At 51.5% G+C, this 24425-nt stretch overlaps 1 protein-coding gene across 6 annotated transcripts in view; it reads left to right on the forward strand.

Annotated features, from left to right (window-relative positions):
• Positions 1-2899: 2899 nt before the first annotated feature.
• PDPK1 (3-phosphoinositide dependent protein kinase 1) overlaps positions 2900-24425 on the forward strand; it is an 80320-nt gene continuing 58794 nt past the window's right edge. Inside the window, exon 1 of one of the 6 annotated variants that reach the window (XM_077906256.1) lies at positions 2900-2924. Coding sequence is in view for 3 of the 6 variants with exons in the window: in XM_077906252.1 (XP_077762378.1) it covers positions 5231-5260 (30 nt within the window). In the remaining 3 variants the exon portion in view is untranslated. Of the gene's footprint in view, positions 2925-5133; positions 5261-5399; positions 5546-9582; positions 9728-19820; positions 19957-24425 lie in introns of those variants that run through there. The other 5 variants (XM_077906254.1, XM_077906252.1, XM_077906255.1 and 2 more) reach the window with 5 other exon arrangements.

The following is a 24425-nucleotide window of genomic DNA, read 5'->3' on the forward strand; positions in this document are numbered from 1 at the left end:
AGGGCGCCTGAGCTCGCCCTGGCCGCCACTCCTTGCCCCGCCTGCAGCCTTACTTCCTTGAGCCCTTGGGATAATCAAGGCTCCACTACCTGTAGTGTTTTCCCTGAACGACCCCTCGCCTGAGCCGGCTCCCAGGTGGGCACGATGATCCCACATGCACGCTGGAGGTTGCACAGCTGCAGGTGAGCCTGCCTGGTACCGCTGGGCGGCTCGGAGGTCACTGGTATCCCGAGCCTTGCAACTCTTTGTCCGTTAGTGTGATCTGAGGCCTTCCACGTCCCCTCGGCCCTGGCAGCAGTGCCCCCACGCTGGGGGTGTGGGTGGTTGCGTTCCCCGGATGGGGGCCCCTGCAGGTACTGAGGACTGTGACACAGGATCAGCCGGCAGGGCCTGGTGGAGGCCCAGAGCCGGGGTTGACACTCTCCCCCGTCATGTGCTGGGGTGGGCAGCACCTTCCCCCTTTCTCATGAGTGCCATCCTTGGAATGGGAGGTCCAAGGGCCGCGTCTTGGGACGCCGTGCGGCCACCATGCCCCTTGCCTCTGCCGCAGAACCCGCTACAGGAAGTGCCTCCGGGGCCCTGAGCAGCCTGGGAAGAACCTGCACCGGAAGGCCAGGCTCAGGCCAGGCTCAGGCGAGGCCTGGGGGCAGAGGCCACTTGTAGGGGTATGAAGGGATGGGGTCTCAGGCCACATGCCAGTGGGGTACAGGGACGTCCTAGGCCTGACGGGTGACTGAGCAACTCCTGCCTCTGCTGGTGCCCGTGATACAGGGGAAGGGCCCAGCTAGGCGGGCGCGCTGGAGGGAGGGGGCAGAGGAGCGTCTCATCCCTGCCGAGCTGAGGATCTGAGCGGCCCTTGCCTGCTGGGTGCGGGCCTCATTCTAGGTGCTGCTCTGCCAAACTCCAAAGGCGTTTCCTGTTGGTCACCCCATTCTCAGCTGGGGGAGGGGCACTGAGCATTCCAGAGCTGGTGAGCACTAGAGCCGGGGTCTGGCCTGGCCTGCACCACCCCAGGCCGCACGGGGACCTGTCCCTGCACTGCCTGGCTGGGCAAAGGATCTGGGAAGGGCTGGCGGAGCTGGTGGTCAGCGAGGGTGAGGAGCCAGCGCTGGGTGGGAAGGGCACTTGCAAGGGGAGCTGCCCACCACCCACTGGCACAGGCCTGGTGCCTTGGTTGGGACTGCGGCCACCCTCGCCGTTCAGGGGTGCAGCCGGCACCGCCAGCGATGCGGAGCTTCTCCGTCACCCCGAAGAGTAGCTCTTCCCACTAGATAATATCCCTGACACCCCTCCCCCTCCGCGACCTGGCACCCACCATTCCACTAGGGAGCCTGAAGCTGCAGGGCTTTAAACAGCCGTCCTTGCCATTTTAGGACCCCAGCAAGGACACGGCCTGGCTGCAGGGCGGTCGATGTGGGTGGGCCTGAGTCCTTGAGGTTGGGGGGGCTCGCTGAGAGGACAAGCTGGGGTGGGGTCCCTGGGGAGGTGTCCCTCGCGTGGGAGGTGGGAGGGCCCTGTGGTGGGGGGGCTTGTCGGACTCCCCGGAGTGGGAGCTGCGGGAGCGTCCCGAGGGCCGAGGGGTCCTCCAGGCCCCGAGCGCTGCGTTGGGGCGCTGACTGGTGCTGAGCGTCTGGGAGGGCGGGGGTGGGCAGCCCTCCGGGTGGGGGGGTGGGGGGGACCCCCTCAGGGGAGCGGGGGAAGGGCGGGCAGCCCTCCAGGGGGGGACCCTCGGGGGGCGGGGCCCGCAGCCCCAGCGCCGGGTCGCGCGGCCCCAGAGATCGGGGGAGGGGTTCGGCGGGCGGGAGGACGGGCCTCTGCCGGGGCCAATCGGGCCCGCCGCGCGCTGGGACGCGCCGCCCTGAGACCCGGTCCCGGTTTAGGGGACCAGCCGCGAGCCGGGAGACCCGGAGGGCGCGGGGTTCCCCCTGTGCCCCTCCCTGCTCCTTCCGGTCGCGCCCCTGTGTGGCCTGGTCCCCAGCCCGGAGCTGGTCGGGGTGGGGGGTGGGAGGCACCCCACTGGGCCCCTGGGCCCTCCCCAGCCCCTGGCGCCCTGTGCCCGCGCGGGCCGTCTTCGAGCCCTGCCTCTCCCCGACGATTAGGGCGCCGCGTGGTCCTTCCGACCCGACCGAGCCTGCCTTTCCTTTTGATTCTCTCTGGTTTGTTTTATAAACCGGGATTGTGCTTTTTGATATTGCTTTGCTGATTATTATTTTTTGGTTAGGCAGCGTGGAATGGGAAGCTGCCTGGGTGGGGACGCGTGGAAATGTCTCGCTACTGTGACAAGGTCCCCAGGTGCCTTGAGATGCACGTTTTATGACGTTAACCAGCGCCCGCCAACGAGCAGTGGCCTTCCTCCCTGCCCCCCCCCACCCCCCCCACCCCCCCACCCCCGCCCCAAGGCCCAGGCCCCTAGCAGGAGGGACCATGGGGTGGCTCCTCCCTGCCCACCCCCGGGCCTGGGCCCCCAGCAGGAGGGACCGTGGGTGATGCTGAAGGGGACCTGGTGTGGGCACGCCTTCAGGCCCTTTGGGTTCCTGGCTTCCGTGTGCCACAGGGGGGCCTTCCTATTAGTTTTCTTGTGTTCCTGTAACAAATTACCACAAATTAGGAGTTTCAAAGAACACACATTTATAGCTCTGGAGGTTGGAGTCAGAAATAGGGCTCAGTGGACCAAAATCAAAGTGGGGGCAGAGGTTCATTCTCCCTAGAGGTTCTAGGGGGAGATCTTCCGTTCCCAGCTTCCAGATGGTGCCCACACTGATTGTCTCACCGCCTCTTGCATTTGCAAAGCCAGTGCCAGCAGGTTGGACTGTTCTATTTATGTTGCCTCGTTCAGACTCTGACTCTTTTTCTCTTCCATCTTTTAAGGACCCCTGTGATTATATTGGGCCAGCCTGGATGATCCTGGATAATCCTCTTTTAAGGTCAGCTTGTTGGCAGCCATAATTCCTCCTTTCTATGTCACACATTCACGACCTGGGTGAACAGGTCACGGTCATTTTTGGTGGGGCCATTATTCCGCCTACCATCTCTTCTAGAGAGAAGGGCCTGGGCCAGAGCTCCCGAGTGCCTGGGTCTAAAAGAAATGCCATATTCAGGGGATCCCTGGGTGGCGCAGCGGTTTGGCGCCTGCCTTTGGCCCAGGGCGCGATCCTGGAGACCCGGGATCGAATCCCACGTCGGGCTCCCGGTGCATGGAGCCTGCTTCTCCCTCTGCCTGTGTCTCTGCCTCTCTCTCTCTCTCTGTGACTATCATGAATAAATAAATAAAATCTTTAAAAAAAAAAAAAAAAGCCATATTCCTATCATCAGCGTAGGAGGGTGCTCATTTCCTACATGCTTGTCAGCACTGGATGTTTACAGTCTTTGGGATTTTAAACAGTTTTTGGAGTCAGACCATTTTACAGTGGGGGAGTTGAAATTTAGGGAGGGAAGGCTGCTCACCTGAGATTTGATGCAACTTTGTGTTTCTTGTTTTCCAGTTTAGTTAAAATATTTTTTTTTCTAGGTACCACAATTTGTATGAGAAGGTATTTTCCCAGGTGGCTTGCAAATTATTGGCTTTGACATTTATCTTTCTCTTTCTTAAAGATTTACTTTTTTATTTGAGAGAGAGAGTATGTATGTTGGTAGGGAGAGGAGCAGATGGAGAAGGAGAGATAGTCCCAGGCAGACTCTATGCTGAGCACAGACTCCAACTCGGCGCTCAATCTTATGACTCGAGCAGAAACCAGGAGTCAGATGCTCAACTGCCTGCACCACCCAGGCACCCCAGGCATCTTTCATCCGTCTACCTGCAGCCAGATACATCTTGAGAGCCTTGGGTGTGGTGACCAGGCACTTAGTGGGCAGAGGCAGGAGACCACATGATTATCTTTGAAGGGTCCTCTTGTGTTTTCCTAACGGGATGTGTGGTAATTGGTTCCCCTCCCTGCCTCTTCGCCTGACTCTTTTCTGGCTCTCAAAACCTCCAGGGCCACAGGCTTGGCCTGCCTTTCTCATCATGTCTCTCCTCATCTCTTTCTGCACCCCAGTAGAATTGGGGTCCTGGCTCTTCCCTGGATGAGCTCTGGTGCCCAGCCTTGCAGATGGCCCCCGGTGATCCCACCTTGGGGATTCACAGCTTTGTGTGGTTCTTCCCACATGGCACCAGGTGATTTTGTGTGACCAGTACAATGTGGGTAGAAGCAATGCTGGATCACTTCAGAAATTAGGGTATAAAAGCTATAGTGGGGGACACCTGGGTGGCTCAGCAGTTGAGCATCTGCCTTCAGCTCAGAGTGTGATCCCAGAGTCCCAGGATCGAGTCCCACGTCAGGCTCCCTGCATGGAGCCTGCTTCTTGCTCTGCCTATGTCTCTCTCTGTAGGTCTCTCGTGAATAAATAAAATCTTAAAAAAAAAAACAAAACAAACAAAAAACCAAGGAGGGGGCATTCGACTGGCTCAATTTGTAGCATATGTGACTCTTGATCATAGGGTTGTGAGTTCCAGTGCCATGTTGGGCGTGAAGCCTACTTGAAAAAAAATAGTAAAAAAATAAAAACAAAAACTTAAAAAAAAAAAAAAGCCCTTGCAGATTCTGTGTTGGGTGTGCTCTCTTTCTCTGGAATCATTTGCTCTAGAGAAAGCTGGATGCTGTGACATGAAGACACTGAGGGAGCTCTGTGGAGAGGCCCCCGTGGTGAGGAAACTTAGCCTCCCTGAACATGTGAGTGAATGGGCCACCTTGGAAGATGCTCCCACTCTAGGCAAGCCTTTATTTATTTATTTTTCAATGGTTTTATTTATTTATTTGAGAGTAAGAGAGCACCCAAATCTCCAAGCGCGACCTGGAGGGGCAGAGGCCGAGGGAGAATCCCAGGCAGGCCCCATGCTGAGCGCGCTACCTGGGGCTCCATACAGTGACCCCGAGATCACAACCTGAGCAGAAACCAACAGTCAAATGCTGAGCAGACTGAGCCACTCAGGCCTACCCCCACCCCCACCCCCACCCCAGCCAGGCCTTTTGGTGACTTGGTGTTCGGGCTGACAGGAGATTCCCTGACTAGAACCACCTGGCCAAGTTGCTCCTGGCTTCCTAACCCACAGAATCTGTGAGGTCATAGATGTTTGTTTTACGTGTCTGAGTTTGGGGATAACCTGTTATACAGAACTCAGTAGCTAGCACATCAGCTGTGTGATGCTGGGCGAGTTCCATAGCCTCTGAACCTGGGTTCCCTCCTTCAGGCCATGGGGAGAATAGAAGTAAGCGAGAAACAGGTGAACTGTCCCAGGCCAGGTGGAGCACGGGCCAGGTGTGCCATGAGGGCTCCCCAACCACCCTAGGCCGCGTACCCATGGCCCCCTCCCAGGGTGGTTATGGGCATCCCCCTGTTCTTCCCTGGGTGGAACACGACCTCACAATGTCAAGCCAAGCATTGCATTCTTGGCCTGGGGTCACCCTTCCACTGGTCAGGGGCACCAGGCAGGGGAGGGAGAGAGAAGAGCCAGGGGCTCTGTCTCTCTTTCCTCCAGCCATCATGCCCATGACGTGTGCGGGGCCAGGTGAGTCCATGTCCCCTGCTGCCCACTGTTCTGGGATCCACAGCCAGACCTCAGCCATGGCAGGGGTACCCGGCCTCTCTCTGGGCGAGACGGGGCCTGGCCTGGCTTTGGGAGGCCCACCTGCTGTTGAGGCCCCATGAGAACTGTGTACTGTCCTTGTTCCTCTTTCCGCTCCTCCCTGCCCTGCCCCCGCTGCCCACTCAGCTGCTAGGCCAGGGCCAGGGCCTGCCTTCTCCCCTCACACATTCCCCTGCTCCATCTGCTGCTCCAGTGGGCTCAGCATTCCCGACAGGTACTTCCCCCTCTCCGTTTCTCTGTGAATTACTGTAGAACCACCCGGTCATGCTGGTGTAAGTGACTCCAAAACAAAAACTCAAGACCTCAGTTCCCATTGTGTGATCTTCCCCTTCACTCTCTCGTGAGACCTTTACCCTCTTCTTTCCAGTAGCTGCATCGAATTCTCCAGGATGAACTACTGTAATTTATTTTACCATTCTGTGTCGGTAGACATTTTGATTCTTTTTTGTTTTTTGTTTCCCCTTCAAGTTAAGCCAGTTTTAGATTCTTGCTCAGTTTTTTTTTTTAAGATTTTATTTATTTATTCGTGAGAGACAGAGAGAGAGAGAGGCCGAGACACAGGCAGAGGGAGAAGCAAGCTCCATGCAGGGAGCCCGACGTGGGATCCGATCCCAGGTCTCCAGGATCATGCCCTGGGCCAAAGGCCAGACACTCAACCACTGAGCCACCTAAGTATCCCCAGAATCTCTGTTCTTATCCTGGGATTTCTCCTCATGATCCATTGAAAACTGCACCTTTTCCCCAGGCACTGGTTTTCTTTCTTCCTCATAGCACTTACTACCTTCTCACATCCCATAAGATTTACTTGTTTGTCTCCCCTGCCCTGCCTCCTGCCTGTGGCATCAGAGTTCCACGAGGGCAGAGATTTTTCTGTTTTGTTCACCAGGGAATTGCCAACATCTAGCACAGTGCTTTGCATGAGGGGAGACTGAACCCATACATGCTGAGGAGACACATCCTGGGACTTCCCTCCATCCCCTTCCTGTGTGGTTGGTTTCTTCCTGTTAACTGGATCTCACATCTACTTCTTTCTTGATTTACTCTGTCACTTGGTGGAGCACATCCATTAGTAACTTTCTGAGAAAGGTTGCTCTTGGTGTGTATATATATTTTTTAAACTCTAAAGCTATGTATCTATTTACAATTGCATTTAGTGTACTGTCTGGCAAATTTCACTTGTAAGATGGTGATAAATGCTAAGTACCTCATAGGGTTGTGATGAGAATTAAGTAAAAATGGTTAGCATTCTCTGAGGATGTTATTATTACTCTGTGAGGACTAAAATCAATACAAAAGAAGGGTTTCTTGGGAGGTGTTGAATGCAGTGGCTAAGAGCAGGGCTGTGGTGCTGTCAGGGCTGGTTCTGAGCTCTGTGCTCTGTGACCTAGTAAGTCTATGATTGAGAGTAGGCAGGGCGCTAAAGCCTCAGTTCCTTTCTGTGAAAGAGGGGAATGGTCACAGTTACCTACTGCTCACAGGGCCATCGTGGGCAAAATCAAATGTGCCTTTAATCTGTAGTAAGGGATAATGTTCCCGTGTTCCCGAGCATTGAATGTGGCTTGGTGTGGTGGCAAGAGCTCCACCTTGACCTTGTCTTTGTGTTCACTGAGGGTTAGTGTCTGGTGTGGGGTAAGCAGTTGGCGATTTGCAGCCTGTATCTAAAGTCCCGAGAGGGATCCATGCACTTTGACCCACCAGTTCCATCTGCTGAGAATTTATCCTAAGGAAATAAATAAAGGTGTGCCTGAATTTGAGTGCAGGGCCTTGTTGACGAGACGTCCGGGAACCACTTGAATGTCAGGAGGGAGCTTGATCAGTACGCGGATCTCTAAGCCATAGGCTTCCTCCAGCGCGGGCCTCTGCATCCTTCACAACCGGGGAAGATGGCAGGCAGATGGCAGGAGAGCTGTATGGAATAGAGGATGATGCATTGCTAAGTGAAAAAAGTATCAAAACTGCAGAAGCCCTTTTGGGGAGTAGAACTTATATTTGCCTTTTTTTTTTTTTTCTTATTGTTCTTTACATTGCATACATATACAGAGGACTGGAAGCCTCATGGTCAAAGCATAACCTCTGGCATACGGGTATCGAGGTCCTGGTTCTGGCACTGCAGGACCTGGGGCAGTTATAGAACTTCAGTGTGTGTCAGCTTCCTCATCTGGAAAGGGGGCAACTAGCAGGCATGCTTTCTTAGGGATTAGGCATGAAAATTCTGTATTTACTTCTTTTAAAAAAATATTTTATTTGTTTATTCATGAGAGACACAGAGAGTCAGAGACACAGGCAGAGGGAGAAGCAGGCTCCATGCAGGGAACCCCAACCTGGGACTCAGTCTCCGATCTCCAGGATCACGCCCCAGACTGAAGGTGGCGCTAAACCGCTGAGCCACCGGGGCTGCCCTCGTATTTACTTTTTAAAAAATTTTTATTTATTTATTTGGGAGAGTGCACACGCACAAGCAGAGGCCAGGAGCAGAGGGAGAAGCAGACTTGCTGTCACAGGGAGCCAAACAGGGGGCTTGATCCCAGGATCCGGAGATCAGATGCTTCACTAAGCCACCCAGGTGTCCTTAGACATGAAAATTCCTTAGTGATGGATCAACATTAGCAGCTATCACTGCCATTCAAGAAATAAATTCTAGTTTGTGGACTTATCGGTTCATTTACCTAATTCTCTGTATTGTGTAAATCGTTATTTTTGGGACGTCTGGGTGGCATAGTGGTTGAGGGTCTGTCTTTGGCCCAGGTTGTGATCCCGGGGTCCTGGGATCAAGTCCTGCTTCAGGCTTCCCATAGGGAGCCTGCTTCTCCTTCTGCCTGTGTCTTTGCCTGTGTCTCGTGAATAAATAAATATTTTTAAAAATTATCTTTAAAAGTAAATACGTATTTCGTTTGGAAGTAGAAAAAAGGTTATTTAAAAGTATGCGAGGTTGAGGTAACAAAGATGAGCGTGATTTTTGTCTGAACAACACGTTACAACAATGTGAATGCACTGAATGCCACGGAACTGTACGCCTGGCTTATGCTAAAATGGTTAGGGGGGGGGCACCTGGGTGGCTCAGGTCATGGTCCCAGGGGTCCTGGGATCGAGTCCCACATGGGGGAGGGGTTGCTCTCTGCTCAGAGGGGGTCTGCGTCTCCTTCCGTGAGTCCCTCCCCCTGCTTGTGCTATCAAAAATTTTAAAATGTATCATTTATTCATGAGACACAGAGAGAGACGGAGGCAGAGGGAGAAGCAGGCTCCATGCAGGGAGCCTGACGCGGGACTCGATCCCGGGACCCCGGGGTCACGCCCTGGGCCGAAGGCAGGCGCTCAACCTCGGAGCCTCCCGGGCTGCCCCCTCTATCAAATATTTTTTAAAAATGGTTAAGGTGGTAAAGTTTATGTGTACTTTACCAACTACGAAAACGTAAGCATAACGCTAGCATCATTAACAAGTGCAGAGAAATTCGGCATCCTCGTCATCAGGAAAGCTCCGAAGGCGTCCGTGCGGCAGGCCGCGATGCGATGGGAGCTTTCCGCCTCCTAACGTGATTTCATGGCCCGAGTTTCCGTCGTGCACGCTTGTCAGTCTGGTGAGCCGCTAAGTTGCGTCTGGTAGTGTCCGTGCAGAGCCGCGCCCCGAGCCCGGCCCGCCGCTGCCCCGGGCGTGACCTTGGCCCGCTCAGGGCCCCCCAGCCTCAGTTTCCCCCGCGGGCGTCGGGGATGACAGCTCGCCCCCCTCCCCCGCCCCGCCCCCCGGCCCCGGGATTGGCTCGCGCCGGCCGCCCCCCCTCTGAGGCGGGGCCGGGCCGCTCCCGCCCGTCGGGCCCCAACCCGGAAATGCGGCTCGGGGGCGCCGGCGGGGCCGACGGAGCCGCGGCGGAGCGACGGCGGTCGCGGCCAATGGGCGCGCGCGGCGGCGGCGGAAGTCCCGTCCGGCGTCGCGCGGGGGCGGGGCGGCGCCGGGGGCGGCGGGCGGCGGGGCGGGCGCAGGATGAGGGCGGCCATTGCTGGGGCTCCGCCGCGGGGAGGAGGACGCTGAGGAGGCGCCGAGCCGCGCAGCGCTGCGGGGGAGGTGCCCGCGCCGACGCGGGGCCCATGGCCAGGACCACCAGCCAGCTGGTGAGTGCGCGCCGGCCGCCCGGACGCGCCGGCCGGTCAGCCAGCCCAGCGCGACGGCGGCCGCCGGGGCCCGGCGAGGCGAGGCGGCCCCGGGTCCCCAGGGCCGGGCGGCGCCTCACCTGCGGCCGGGCGGCCGGGCCGGGGACCGCGGGCTCCGTGAGGGCGCCGCTCGGCCGCGGTGGGGAGCCCGGGCCCCGGCGCGGCGGGCGCCTGCCCGGCGGGGGCGCTGACAGACGCGCGGAGGGCGGGGGAGGCCGGGGAGGTGTCACTGGTCGGTCGCGGTGGAAGTGCTTGGAAAGTTTGTTTTCGGAGCGCCGCGGCCTGGAGCCGAGCCCCCGGGTTTACCTTTCGCTCCGCCCGCGGAGGACCCGCCCCAGGCCTCCCCCTGGAAGGGCGTCCCGGTGCCTCCGCCGCCGCGAAGCGGGAGGGACGCGCTCTGGCTCGGAGCACCTGATGCTCCAGGCCGCCCCCCCCTCTCCATTCACGGTCGGAGGGGAAGCTGGCGACTCCGTCCGCGGCCCGGCGGGGCGGCCCTGCATGCTTTTCCTGCCTCGGGGCTCTTCTCCAGCGCAGGCATCAAGTGTGGGAAGCCCCGGGGAGGTCGGGAGGTCGGAAGCTGCTACGGAGGGCAGAACGATCGTGACAGGGAGGAGGGATTGCAGGGGAGGAGGAGGAGTTGGAGGAGGAGGAGGAGGAGGAGGAAGAAAAGCGCTTGTGGGGTGGAGTGTTTTGCTTAAAAGTATCGCTAGTGTTTCCCTGTTGTTTTATTTTTTTTTTTCTCTGTTGCTAAAAGTATCCTTGGTGTTTTGAGGTTTCCACTGTGTTTGATTTTTGGAGTCGGGAAGGTGGTTTCGGGATTCATACCTCGGGCGCGACTATGAGAGTGGGTGATGGGAGGATGCCTGCGCAGCTTGCAGAACTCGGTTCAGAAGGCAAATCAGAATCACTTAAGTGAGCGAAGGCCCTGGAAACTCACCTGACTCATTTTTTCAGCATATACAGCGTTGTGGCAGCAGTTCTTAATCCTTTTGGGGAGTCTGGAACGCCTCTGAGAATCTGATGGAAGGTGTAAATTCTCTCCAGAGGAAAACACTGAGTTACTCGCGTTTTGTAATTATTTTAGCAGGGTCTTGAACCTTCTGCATCGCGTCCATGGACTTCAGGCTAAGAATGCTGTAGAGATGGGTGACGATCCAGAGTCTGAGAGGAGGACCTGTTCGCTTGAGAAAAATGGTGAAAGGCGATGGGGCCGTCTTTGACTGTTGCAACATGTGGCTGTACCCTGGGGTGTCTGGGCTAACAGGCAAAAACACGCATTGGGCCTCTTGGCGAGCCTCAATGGAGGCCGGGGGTGACGACAATCGTGGAAGTGTATAAAACGAACTTTTCATACAGCGGTGTTGTTGCAGCGCAAGGGGTGTACTTTGGTGGAGGTCGTGGCAAGAGGCAAAGAGCACATTTCCTCGTGGTCTCGGTTGTTGCACGCAATGGGCGTTGGACATCTGGGGTTTTCTTTGCATAAGTCATCTTTTTAGTGCAAAAATGTTGGAATCCAGTGAGAGAAAATGAGTTGTGCAAAAAGGAGAGACCTCCCTATCGGGAAGTGAGAGGAATAAGGGTTTTGTGTCTACAGCTGGATCCCCACCCTCCTCTACCCACAGTGTGAGAATATGCCACGTTCCCCCTCAGAAATGGCAGAGACGTCCTCCCAATATTGGCTGTTCACCTGAGGACAGATAACTTTGCATGGTTCAAGGGAGTTTGCGTCTAGATGTTTAAGGTGGTGATGTGTGGAGAAGCCCCTGACCTGGTGATTAAATTTCCCGGTTTCTGTAAGCATGTGCAGCCAACAGGGGGAGCAATCCAAATTAGGTCTGAAAGTGGCCTACCGCGCTTTGATCCTCAGGTGGGCCAAAGGCTGTAGGTACCAATTCTTGAGCACTTATTTTAAAAGCAGGCACTTTTCCAGATAGCTCAGCGAGTGTTGCTTGATTTTTGTTAACAGTGTTGTGTGAGGTAGGTGTCCTTCCCATTTTACAGGTATGGAAACTGGGATGCAGGGAGGTTAAACATCTGCCTGGTAAATGGAATGCAGTGTGAACCCACGTCTGAATGACAGCAGAGGCCTGGCACTGCTCTGCCCTCACGTGGGGAGTGCCCTGAGGGAGGGTCTGCTGGGCAGCTCAGCACGGCACTGCCCAGAATGTCTTTCCTGGGAGTTTTGCCTGAAGGGTCCTGACTGTGCCGTGCTAGAGGCAGGAGGGACGTCTTCACATGGAAGGACAGCACGCTTATTTATTTCTTTGGGCAGATGGCTGAACTCTGTGACCCCTGAAGCCTGTTTCAGCCTCACGCTGTCAGAAAGCAGCTGTTTGGAAAGAGGCTCTGCTTCATCTGTATTTGAGGGCTGATATTCTGAATGGGTGAGACTAGGAATCCTCCCTTTGGGAAACAAGAACTGTGCAGAGATTTCGGGAAAGGTAAAATGGGAGATGAGACAGAGTGGCTCCCTGCACGCTCTAGGGAGGGCCACTCTAGCTTTTGCAAGGGTGGCTGCCTCCTTTTGCGAGAAGGCAGCTGGGAAAGTGGGGAACATGAAAAAAAGTGGGTTTCCACACTCCTTTTTGGGCCGCTCCTCCTCCTCGGTCTTGCTTGATGTGATGTGTTTCTGTACCTGTGATAACCCTATAGCAGTTCCGCCTGTAGAGGCGTGGCCCCTGTACTAAGAGGTGGAAGTGTAGGTTTGTGCTGTTCTCTGACAAGTATTTTTTTTTTTAAGTTTTTTTGTTTTTTATTTATTTATGATAGTCACACAGAGAGAGAGAGAGAGAGAGAGAGAGGCAGAGACACAGGCAGAGGGAGAAGCAGGCTCCATGCACCGGGAGCCCGACGTGGGATTCGATCCCGGGTCTCCAGGATCGCGCCCCGGGCCAAAGGCAGGCGCTAAACCGCTGCGCCACCCAGGGATCCCATCTGACAAGTATTTTGTGGGAAGGATCCCAGCAGCAGCCTGTGTAGCTGTGGGGCCTACAGAGAGGCCTTGGACAGCTCTTCAGTCTAGCCTCCGGGCTGCCTTTAGCACAGCTTGGATGAGGAAGAAAAGGCAGCTCCTGGGTGTGCATCCTTTTCACTCTATGCTCTTGTCTCCTGAGCTGCCTGGGGTTTGGGTGCATTTAGGGCAAAGATGTGGTAACAGGGAATTGCTGCAGAATCGGGGTGAGTAAGCTCAGTCCTCTCTGAGTTGGAGTGTGGAGAACCGTTCCTGCACTATGCTTTGTCCTTTCCTGAGGAGTGTCTTCTAGGGAAATGGACTTTGCAGGAACCCTATGCGCTGCTGAGGAACCTTGGCTGCAGAAATGACTCCCTCGGCAGGTGTGAGAACTAGGCAGGTGTGAGAACTAGGGCTGATGTGTGCAAGCTCTGTGCCTGCCCTTTGGATGACAGCGGGCCATAGGGGGAAGGAGTGCAGTTGTTTTGAAGGCAGGTTCAAAGGGCAAATCACCAGTGGAGGAAGTGCTGGTGTGGAAATGAAGTTTTGGACATGTATTGTTCAGGCTTGTTCAGCAGTGCCGCCTTCTGTAACTGGGTCGTGTTTGGTATCAGACTCTTTAAAAAATTATTTGAATATCAAGAACCAGTTGTGTATCCAGTCTCTAGCTGAATCAACAGACAGAGTGCATTTTTTCCAAGAGTAAGGGGAGTACCTTCTGATGATGGTGTCTTAGATGAGAAAGGCCTTTTTCAGGTTCACGATGTTCTGTTTTCAGTGCTTGACTGGCTGCAATCATATAATTGCAGAAAGTGTGTTTTCATCTCTTTATTGTAGAAGATTTTCCTGATTTTAATCTTAATTTTTATTCCAAGAAATTCCAAGTCATTTTTCTTTCCAAGTCATTTTGAATGTGTTAAGAGAGGTAGTTTGTTACACAGGATCTAGGTTTGTGGCTTTCAAATCCCTCATCCCTAGGGCAACTGATTCAGATTTCTGTTTAAATAGTTGGGTTGCATATAAGCCCACATAAGTAGACCTGACAGGACTGCAAACTCTGTATAGAAGAGATGGGACATGCCCTACATTAGCAGCCCTGGCCTCGGTGCGCAGCCCACGGAGGAACAAACATTTCATTTGGAGTGTTGTCCAGGGGCCCGATAAAGGCGGACACCTAGTTCTGGTGGCCTAGCGACCTCTGCCTCACAGGCAGGATGGCCTGCCCTCTGCACCAGCCGCTGTGCTTTGAATCAGCTTGCAGTCTTCAGGAAGTGAAGTGTTTAAAGGCTAGATGTGAAGGTATGTCTGGATGCCAGGGAGGTTCGTCCTGAGGTCTGTGCCTTCTGCATGTTTGTGGAGCTGGTGGCAGGTCTGCCCCTGTTGGAGAAGGCTGATGAGAGGGCGCGTGCAGACGGCTGTGTGTGTGCATCTCGTACATCTCGGCAATATTTGAGTCAGAATTCACCCAGCTGAGAGCTTAGCTGTTACAATGAATTCATTGTTAAAGTCTCATTCTTCAACCTGTTTTTCTCTTTTGGAATTAATTGTACTGCAGTGGGAGTTGTATCTCAAAGCGACAGCTGTATATCGGATGCTGTCAGAGGTGGCTGATAAGATTAGCAGGGACGCTTCCAGTCTTATAGAAATTCTTAAAAAAAAAAAAAAAAATTCTTGTGAAGTGCTTTGACCTGCAGTGGTGACCTGCAAGGAAAGGGGCTTGGAGTTAACCTTTCTCTCTCTGTCCAGTTTCTGAGAGATGGGGAGCACAGGGCCTGCAGTGGACCTGGGAACTCTGCCCCAACCCCTGGAAGGGAGGGCCTTATCCCTTGGAGACCTTGCTCTTGAACCCCGTGTAAAGCAGGTACATGGACCCCGTTGTGGCCTGGCTGTGGATGCTGCCATGCAGTGAAGGAAGTGATTCCACCTGGGGGATGGCTGCACTGTGCTCTCATCATACACTCTCCCCTGGCGGGGCTCAAAACACAACAAGCTTTCTTCCCAGTTCCCCCTTTGCTGGTCACCGAGAAGTGAGCGCTTGCTGGAAGGGCGCCGCAGTTCCAGCATTCCTGGGACATCCCCCAGCTTCTTATGGCCTCTCACTTTGCTCCTCTGTGATGAGGGTCCCTTCTCAGATACTCCTGCCTTGGTGCCCTCACTTCCCAGAATAGTGTCCAGGATGTTCTGGGCTGCCTGGTTCTCCTCTTTAGGCTCTTCCTCTTTGCCTGAAGAAACTCCCCTCAGTGGAAACTAGCCCCTGGTGCTGTGAAGCCTTTTCTGACCAATCAGCCTCTTTGAGTGCCATGTCCCCCCCCCCCCCCCCGCCACTTTGGTCTGCAACAGGTTTTGTTATATAGTCAGCTCTGGAACAGGTCCTGCGTCTTATGTCCTTATCTTTTTTAAAACCTTGAATCTCTAGATGACTTCTCTTATTTTTTTCATGCTTTCTCCTCATGGTTCTCATATCTGGGCTTCCTGTGGTGTATTTGTCACATACCTATCTTACCATCATTGCTATTTGTTAACCAAAAACACGTCTGATTCCTACATCTACATTCTGATTCCCTTGCATTTAGAGGTATATATGCTTGAGGGGAGAGGGTTTCATCATCAACTGTTTGTTGCCTATTTAATACCCAATATGAAAGCATTCCAAACTAGGAAGGAGTCAAGTGGTTAAACATAGATTCACGTCCTACTCTTTCATTCTTTAAGGAAATACAATTTAGAAAGGGATATTGCTTTTTCTATATGCATATTGTATCATTTACCTGACCCTTGAAAGGCTGTGTTTCAAAGGTACTGATTTATTTTTGTACTACAGCTCTTCTGGAGGGTTTTGGCGCCCAGTTATTGGGTTAAATCTGGATAAGCAAACCGTTAGTGTCAAGCATATAGTGTTTGAACTGAAGCTTTCGTGTTGGCACTGCCGCCATAGTGGGTGAGGCCCGCTGTGAACCCCTTTCCTCACGTAGCCAGACGCTGAGTGCCAAGCCTGTAGAAGAGCCAGCGTTGGTGATGTGGACTCTGCAGGAGAGGCGGCTACTCCCAAGGCAGTTGCTTTCCCATCAGGAGGACTGTTTTCTTAAAGATCCCTAACTGAGGATGAGGATCACCCTAATAGTCCTTCTGACTAGAAGCCAAGGTGCTCTTCCTATATGATGTAGGGACCTTACAGGAATGGCACAGCTCTCTGCTGCTTTGGGCAGGGTCCATGAGGGCTTTCTCCAGGCCTCGACTTTGCTCTAATTTTTAAAAGTGTCATGTCCTAAAAGGGGCACGTGCTCTGTGGTTGGGTGCAGCCACATCCAGCATCACAGCTGTGGCTGCAGGTGCACAAAGTGCTACCCTTGGACGGTTGTGTGGCTGGTGGTCCTGGGGGGGTGTCCAAGCAGCCCACCTTGTCTTAGAGGTTCCCACCATGGACCTACGCACCTTTGATTCACCATGCTCAGGGAGTGCGAGAGCCACCAACCTAGGAGGAGGTTAGGAGTGACAAGAACATGAGACCCAGCATGTGCCAATGCTGGCCGCTAAGCGGTGCTGCATGGATTTCTCCTTTGGGAAATGATGGGACCAGCCCATTCTTTGGGAAAATTGCTGGACACTGGCTCTGCTCAGCTCCGTTCTTAGGAAGGTCTGATCTAGAGTCACAGCAGCCAGACCCTGGGGGGCAGGTAAGGTCGCAAGCTACTTACTTAGAAATCTAAGAAGCTTGATAACTGCTCATTTCTGGGCTCTTGTCATTATTAACTGGCTTCCTTCCTTGAGGGTGAGCACTGAGCTGTTCTGCATTTTTTCCTCTTGGAATGGCCCATGATTTAGGCTGGACAGGAGACTGAGAGAATAATCTGTTCCCTCAGTGCGTGATCTCTGAAGCTCAGCGTTTAGTGCCTGGTTTTTCCATTGTTAATTGTTTTTTTTTTTTTTTTTCCCTGCAGTTTGGCATTTTTCTTTCATGGGGTTTTTTCATTGGTCAAAATTACAGTCTTCAACTGATGGTATGTACGTAGCTGGTTATTATCAGATATACAGCTTTAAAAATGTGTATCTAAATATAGATTTTATTTGTGAATGCATTTTATTCTCATTTTTTTTAAAGATTTTATTTATTCATGAGAGACACTGAGAGAGAGAGAGAGAGAGAGAGAGAGGGAGGGGCAGAGACACAGGCAGAGGGAGAAGCAGGCTCCATGCAGGGAGCCTGACACGGGACTCGATCTGGGGTCTCCAGGATCAGGCCCTGGGCTGAAGGCAGTGCTAAACCGCTAAGCCACCCAGGCTGCCCTTATTCTCATTCCTAAAAAAGAAAACAAAACTCATAATCTAAATGCCCCCCCCCCCTTTTTTTTTTAAATATCTTAGAAAACTCTCCTCCCAGAAGCTGCTGGCATTGTGTTTTTTGTCTCTGGAGTGGAAGGGGGTGAGGGTGTGCTGGTCATAGAGACACAGACAGAACCAGGGCTCCATGCTCCCAGCCTGAAGGAATCCTTGCGTGAGAGATGGCAGCTCAGTGGGTGGAGGACAGCCTGCACACACTCCCTGCCCCTGTGAGCCCCACCAATCACAGTCCTACCCCAGGGGCTGAGAGGTTGGTGCCCCCAGAGGAGGGCATTGTCCTGCAAGCCTCTGTGGGGCTGCTCCAGAGAAGAGTGCAGGGGAACCTGGCCCAGGTGCACTGTACCCGGGCTTTCCTGGCTGGGCAGCCCAGAGGGTGGAGTGGTGGTGGTGGTGGAGGGCACAGCCGGGTGTGGAGGAAGTTTGAGGGGGGAGTGCTGTTTCTAGTGTTAAGAAACCTCTGCTTCCAAAAACAGAAGGCTTTTGGGCCATGCAAGCTGAAGAAGGTGGTGGTATTAGGAAATGTATTCTAAGCTTTTTCTGTTAGGTTTTTTTTTTCTTTCTTTCTTTCTTTTAAGTGTATTACTTTCCTTAGTAGCCCTACCTACATTTTTCAAATTAGTGTTGAGCACTGATCCTGAGTCAAGTTTTTAAATGACGGGATGTTTCCAAATCCTTTGAGTTTGCTTGAAGCTATCAAAGTAGAGACTCCAAACAAACATATTTTTATTTTATTTTATTTAAGATTTTATTTATTCATGAGAGACAGAGAGAGAGAGAGAGAGGCAGAGACACAGGCAGAGAAAGAAGCAGGCTCCAAGCAGGGAGTCTGACACGGGACTCATTCCCAGGTTTACAGAATCAAGTCCTGGGCCAAAGTCGGCGCTAAACCACTGAGCCACCCGGGCTGCCCAAACAAGCATTTTAAAAATAAACTTGGGGTGCCTGGCTGGCTCAGTTGGAGCGTGCGACTCTTGATCGCATGACTTGGGGTTGTCAGTTCAAGCCCCACTGTGGGTGTAGAAAGGACTTAAAAATAGAATAAAATAAAATGAATAAAGTAAATTCTATTTTGGAATAATTCTAGAGGTACAGAAAAGTTGCAAGACCGCACAGAGTTCCTATAAGACCTGTCACTCCTATTTCCCCTGGTGTTAACATCTATGCAGCCATGCCATATCTATCAAAACTAAGGAATGTGTGTGGGCACCATGCTCTGAACCAAACACAGCCATGGTTGGGGCTCCCTCAGTTAACCCCTAAGGCTCCTTCTGGGAGCCACAGTCAGTTATCATCATGTCTCCTTGCTCTTCTTTGTTCGAGCACATACTCTCAGTCTTTCCTTGCATTTCTTTCTTTCATTTTTTAAAGATTTTATTTATTTATTCATGAGAGAGAGGCAGAGGCAGAGACACAGGTAGAGGGAGAAGCAGGTTCCATTCAGGAAGCCTGACGTGGGACTCGATCCCAGGTCTCCAGGATCAGGCCCTGGAGTATTTGCAGCTAGTGATCCAGTGGGCATTTGCCACAGTCTGCTTAGGTCCTTTCTTTGCAGGCAGGAGGCTGGAGTTGTCACCTGACCTTTGTGAAAGTAAGTGGTTAGCTTTTATTCATTCTTTTTTAGCTTTCTTCCTTTCTGTTGAAGCTACAGTACTTGTTGATTGTCTGAAGACCTTTGCCTTGAGTCACAGATGAACTTGTGGGCTGTTACTAGGGGCTTTTAGATTGAACCCCCTGAGCAGAGTCTGGAGTTTTTTCTAGCCTGGAACTCAGATGATAAGCATCTCAGGAAAATCTGAGATGAATTTGGTTTATTTTCTCTCCCATCTACACATTTGCCTCTCCAGCCTTCTTTCCATATAACCACAGTAGGTATGAGACCATTACAGATGTAGGAATTGTTTTTTGTTGTTGTTGTTGTTTTTGAGGTAGGAATTGTTAAGAAGAAAGAGCAGGGTACAAGTGTAAGGGGAGAACATTCTGGACAAAATAATGGTGGTGGCTCCTGGCAAGGGGCAGATGTGCCCTAAGGTGTCGGGCCACAACGGGGCTCTGACTGGCCTGAAGGCTAAGACAAGGCCAAATACAGACGGGCCTGCCTGCTCAGCTTCCTGCCCTCATCCTCCTTTTCTGCCTCTAAATTGATTGTTGGGAGGAGATGTGGCTGAATGTCATGCTAGACAAAATAGATCTTTCTCTGCATGCTGATGGTGTTGTGAAGTTCTCCTGGGGGAGTTAGCCCTTAACACTGGGACAGTCTTTCTGTGTTTCAGTTGGCCACTATTCCCAGTAAGAAACTCTTTATTCAAAATTTGCAGATATGGAGCCCAGGAAGGCAAAACAGCTGCTTTTGGCACCTTTTCAGGTGTCAGGAGTGGTGGCATCCTCCTTTAGAAATCGCTCTCTTTTCTGCTGTCGCAAACCACACAAGTGTTCGCTGTTGGAGGGGTGTTCCTGCCAGATGACATTTATTCATGTGGCTGGTGGCATTCTGGGGGCTGGTTTTTGTTTTTGTTTTTGTTTTTTTTTTCTTATTTCAAGGAGAGAGAACTTTGAGGGGATTAAAAGCAAAAATGTGAACACATTAATTTGGTATTTTTCTTACAGGATAATCTGTTAGGGTTACTAGAACAGTTATCCATATCGCTGTGATTGTATGTTTATGTGTGGGAAACACTGATGGAAGATAAAACCAGAATATTTTAAGAAACTGTGGGAAGTTCCCATCAGTCCCTTTACTGCTCCCTAGAATCTTGCACCTTGCCAGGATAGATGCTGTTCCCTTACGGGTCCGGGAGCCATGGGCCAGCAAGGACAGGAGTGCAGTGCTGTCCACGTTGAGATGGAAGGACACAGGAGGAGGAGGAGAGGGCACAATTAGAGACTCATCATCAGGAAGGAAAAGGTAAGGGGCAGGCAGCTGTAGCTGTCACAAGGGTGGGAAGCACTGAGGGGCCCCCGTCCAGCAGAGAGGACCAGAGGAGAGGGAATGGTAGGTCTGGAACCCCAGAAAAAGGTCCTCATTTCATTGGAAGTGCCTGTGCATGAGATTTTAATTTTTGACTATTGAGTCTTGGAAGTCATGGGCAGTTCCCTCTAAGGAGCTGGGGTCAGAAGCTAGAGACTGGGAAAGAGGGGCTGCCAGGGTTTGGCTCCCGTGGGTAGCACAGGAAGCAAGATCTGCTGGCCTTAGTGCAGTGCAGCAGGTTGCATGAGGTAACCTTTTGATTCAAGTTAGGTATCACTCAGATTTCCAGACTAGATTGTTGGGAAGACATTTGCTGAATGAATTTAATTCCCAGTGAGAGGTTCATGTTTAAGTGGTGTATATAATTAATGTGGTTTCAGATTAGAAACCCAGTATTTCTTAGTTGTCAACTTTAATATGTTAAATTATTAATTTGAGCAAAACAGAAGGCAAGAGTGTGTTGTTCTTGTTTTCTAATAGATTTTACTTAGTAAAGCTTTTAATGTATATTCATCTTAGATTTTGTCCAAGGGTTATTTGGCTGTGAAATGAAATCTGAAGTATATGGATTAATTGTCTTTGAAATGTTGCTGTTTTTCTGATATAGCTCCAGGATGACAGGATTGAAAAGCAGAAATAGGATTTCCGTCCTGGGCCCCTACTGGTAGTTAATGATTTCCATGCCACCCAGAGGATCTGTGTCTGAAAGATACTAGCTTATTCATCTCGTTAGCAAGTACTCATCACACATTGTTAGTCCTTGTGAATGAGTGAGCTGGTGACCCTGGAAGTTCAAAAGGTCTGTTGGTCCCATGTGATCTCACCAGTGTCCATGGAGGACTTAGGGTCTCCTGTGGTGAGTGAGCCACTCAGAAGGCCTCTTGAGATCCCTACCTGCTGGGAGCCCCTGTGCGTCCATGCTGACCCTGCCCAGGTCGGACTTTGTCCTTGGCAGCTAACAAGATTAATAGTTAAGGGGAGCCCACTGGAAGATCTGTCTGTTTTTTGCCCAACGGCCCAGCAGTCCTCATTGTTCCCTGTCTTTTGTTTGCTAACTAAATTGGGACCCCCGTTGGAACCTGACTCGGTTTTGACCTGCTGTTTTTACCTAACATTCAGCTTAAACTTTTCCTTTTTTTTGTTTTATTTGAGAGAGTGAGCCACACACAAGCGCACAAGCAGGGGGAGTGGCAGGCAGAGGGAGAAACAGGCTTCCCACTGAGCAGGGAGCTTGATGTGGAGCTGGATCCTGGGACCCTGGGATCAGGACCTGAACCGAAGGCAGCCACTTAACCCACTGAACCACCTAGGTGCCCCTTAATGAATGTTTTTGTAATGTGCATTTTAGTCTGAATTTCTGACTCTTTGAGCTAAGTTCTACGTAGATGAATTTGCGAGGGCAGAGAGTGTGAGTCTAAGATGTGATTTGGTAGTGATTATTAAATGCACCCAACAAAGAGCCTGCCAGGTTAGGGACACACTTCTCCATAACCTACATGATACACACTATCAGCATCTGAGACACCCTCTGCTAACTGGGGTGGAGTTTGACTGTGGCTTCACTGCTGGGTGTGGGACTGTGACCAAGGACCTGCCTTGTGCCTCAGTGTCCCCAGCTGTAGAAAAAAAAAAAAAAGGATGCTGAGATGCTGAGAGTTGTTTTGAGGACTAACCATGATAATATATATAAAATGCTGAGAGGAATGTGTAACAAACAGTAAGCACTTAATAAATAATATTTTTAGAATTAGAGAAAAAGTGGCATTTTAATAATTTTATCTTAATAGTATTTAAAGTATCTGTAAGGGGTGTATATAATTATATGGAGAATTTATTTGTTTAAAGATTTTATTTATTTATTTATTCATGAGAGACACAGAGAGAGAGGCAGAGACCTAGGCAGAGGGAGAAGCAGGCTCCATGCAAGGAGCTTGATGCACAACTCAATCCCAGGAACCTGAGATCACGACCTGAGCCAGAGACAGACACTCAACCAGTGAGCCACCCAGGTGTCCTTTATATGGAGAATTTAAAGAATGAACACGTGAACAGGTTCACATGTGCCCACCACCCTGCATTAAACATAGGGTTTTGCTAAGTTCTTAGGAGCCCTTGAGTGGCCCTCCTGATTATAATCAGGTCCAAGGGTACCTGGCATCCTCATGTTCACATTAATCAACTTAATGGTGTGTGAAGGATACTTTTAGACATTTCCAAAATGCAAGAAGTAAGCAGAGCTCCTTTGTTCATGCAGACTGTACTTTCAGGGTATCACAGTGTATGTGGTGACATGTGTACAGAGTCAACAGTGAGGATGCAGGACAGTGACGTTCAGAGATGGTGTTTGCTGAGTGCTGCCCTCTGTCAGGCCTGAGCACTGGACCTCAGGCGGCTGGCGGTCCCCACCTTGTGTTCTGCTTCTTGCCTCTCCTGTTTCTTGCTCGGTGATGGGCTCCAGAGGGTACAGGGGACACAGTGGGAAGACAGGTGATGTGGCCATCCTCAGGCATCACCCACTGAATGCTTCTCCCTTCATGCTTGCCCTTTCTCTGCTCTGTTCCATGGAACAGTAGAAACAGTCTTCCTCTGGTCTTCTTTTAAATTCAGCCAGCTGACCCCCTGGAGCTTCAGCTGGTGAGTGTGGTTCCAACTTCGGTTAGGAGAAGCTGCATTTTGCTTTATGTGGTGCTGCACCAGAGTGTTGGTGGCCACTTGTCTTGTGTCGGCCAGCTCCCTGGCTGTGTGCGATTGAAGACCTATGTGGCCTGCAGAGCATGTGGCAAGACAAGCACCCCAGCTTAAGCATCCCCTCCTGCCACGCCCACTCTGCCCTGTGAGCCGGGACACACCTCCCAAAGTGCTTCCTGCTCTTGTCTGTTGCAGGCACTCAGCAGCCCTCAGGGGCTGGGTTGATGTTATCAACCTTGTTTTTTAGAAGAGTCAGTTATGGTTCAGAGAGTGTGGCTTACCCATGGTTACCCTGGTTTCAGCTAAGTCTCAAATCTAGAACTTGGGTCCTTGATTTTGCTACTCCACCACAGTTCTTCATGGTGGAATTCAGGGGTGTTAGGGAGTCAGTAGTGGTTGCTGGGCCTGGCTTGATGGAATCTCTTGGGGTGAGAGGAGTTTCTTCCAGAAATGTTCTTTGCCAGTGCAGCCAGTTGATGTGAGAACAGCGTTCCTTTGGGATGAGCTGGTCTGATTGATGGCAGCTTCCCACCCTTGCAAACACAGAAGTCCAGAGAAAGGTGTTCCCACTGTGGGGTGTGTTGGCTATACCTGTCTTGCAGTCTTTCAGAGCTCCAGAGCACACTCTGCCCAGGCAGCATTTAAAGACCACTTAGCTTTTTGAGTTTGGGATCCTTTCCCAGGGAGAAGTTGCTAGCTGGAGCCTTAGGCTGTGTGGCAGCATCTTGACCATAGAAGGGCCTGATTTTGATCATAGCTTCTCTCATGGTGGTTAGGGGGTTCACCCTTCCTGTATCATTTTATCTGCCAGAGTTAGAATTTGACCTCCTAATACAGTATGTATTTGATTCTGTTTTACTCAGACACATAAACCATAAGTGGGAAGGGGATAGGCTTCATTTGTTGTCTCAAAAGGCCTATTTTATGATCTGATGACCCTTGGACGGGAAACCTTTGTGTCTTCTGTGTTATTTAATCATAAAAGCGCTTCTATTGCGCACCCTCTGAGTTGGCTGGTTGGTGGGCTTTGCATAGATTAACTCGTTAAATCTTCACAGTAAAGGGCCCTGGATGGCACAGTTGGTTGAGCATCCATCTGACTCTTGGTTTCAGCTCAGGTTATGATCTTGGGGTGGTGTGATCGAGCCCCAAATGGAAGTCCGTACTCAGCAGAGTTTCTCCTGCTCGTTCACTTTATCTCTCTGTTTCTCTCTCTCAAATGAATAAACATACATATATACACATATATATGTATGTATATTAAAATCCTCACAGCAAGCCTGAGAACTCTAGTTCTCCTTATCCCTGGCTGTGAGGTGGAGTCTGAGCCACAGAGTGGTGACAGATGTAACTTGTCAAGGTCAGCCAGCCAGTGAGGAGCAAAGCTGAGATCGGCCCTGTGGAGTGCAAGTTCCAACAGTTCCATGTTAACTCTTCACTTGTGCTTGCGACTTGTCTGTCTATCCAAGGCCCAGACTACTAGTTCATACACAAAAGGTTTAAACAGCTTAGTAACTAACTAATGATTAAACTTTTGGATATTTATTCTAGTGGTATCACAGAATTAGATTCTTCCTCAGTGTGACCCTTAAGAACCAAAACATGTTTTAAGAACCTACTTGCCTTGCTCAGATAGGGGGAGTGTAGGCCCACAGCTTTGAATCCTTGGCTCTGGTGCAGAGCTGTGGCCTTCCTCTCAAGGTGAAAGACTTTCTCCT

This window comes from Canis aureus, chromosome 8 (assembly GCF_053574225.1).
Source record: "Canis aureus isolate CA01 chromosome 8, VMU_Caureus_v.1.0, whole genome shotgun sequence".
Taxonomy (NCBI): Eukaryota; Metazoa; Chordata; class Mammalia; order Carnivora; family Canidae; genus Canis; species Canis aureus.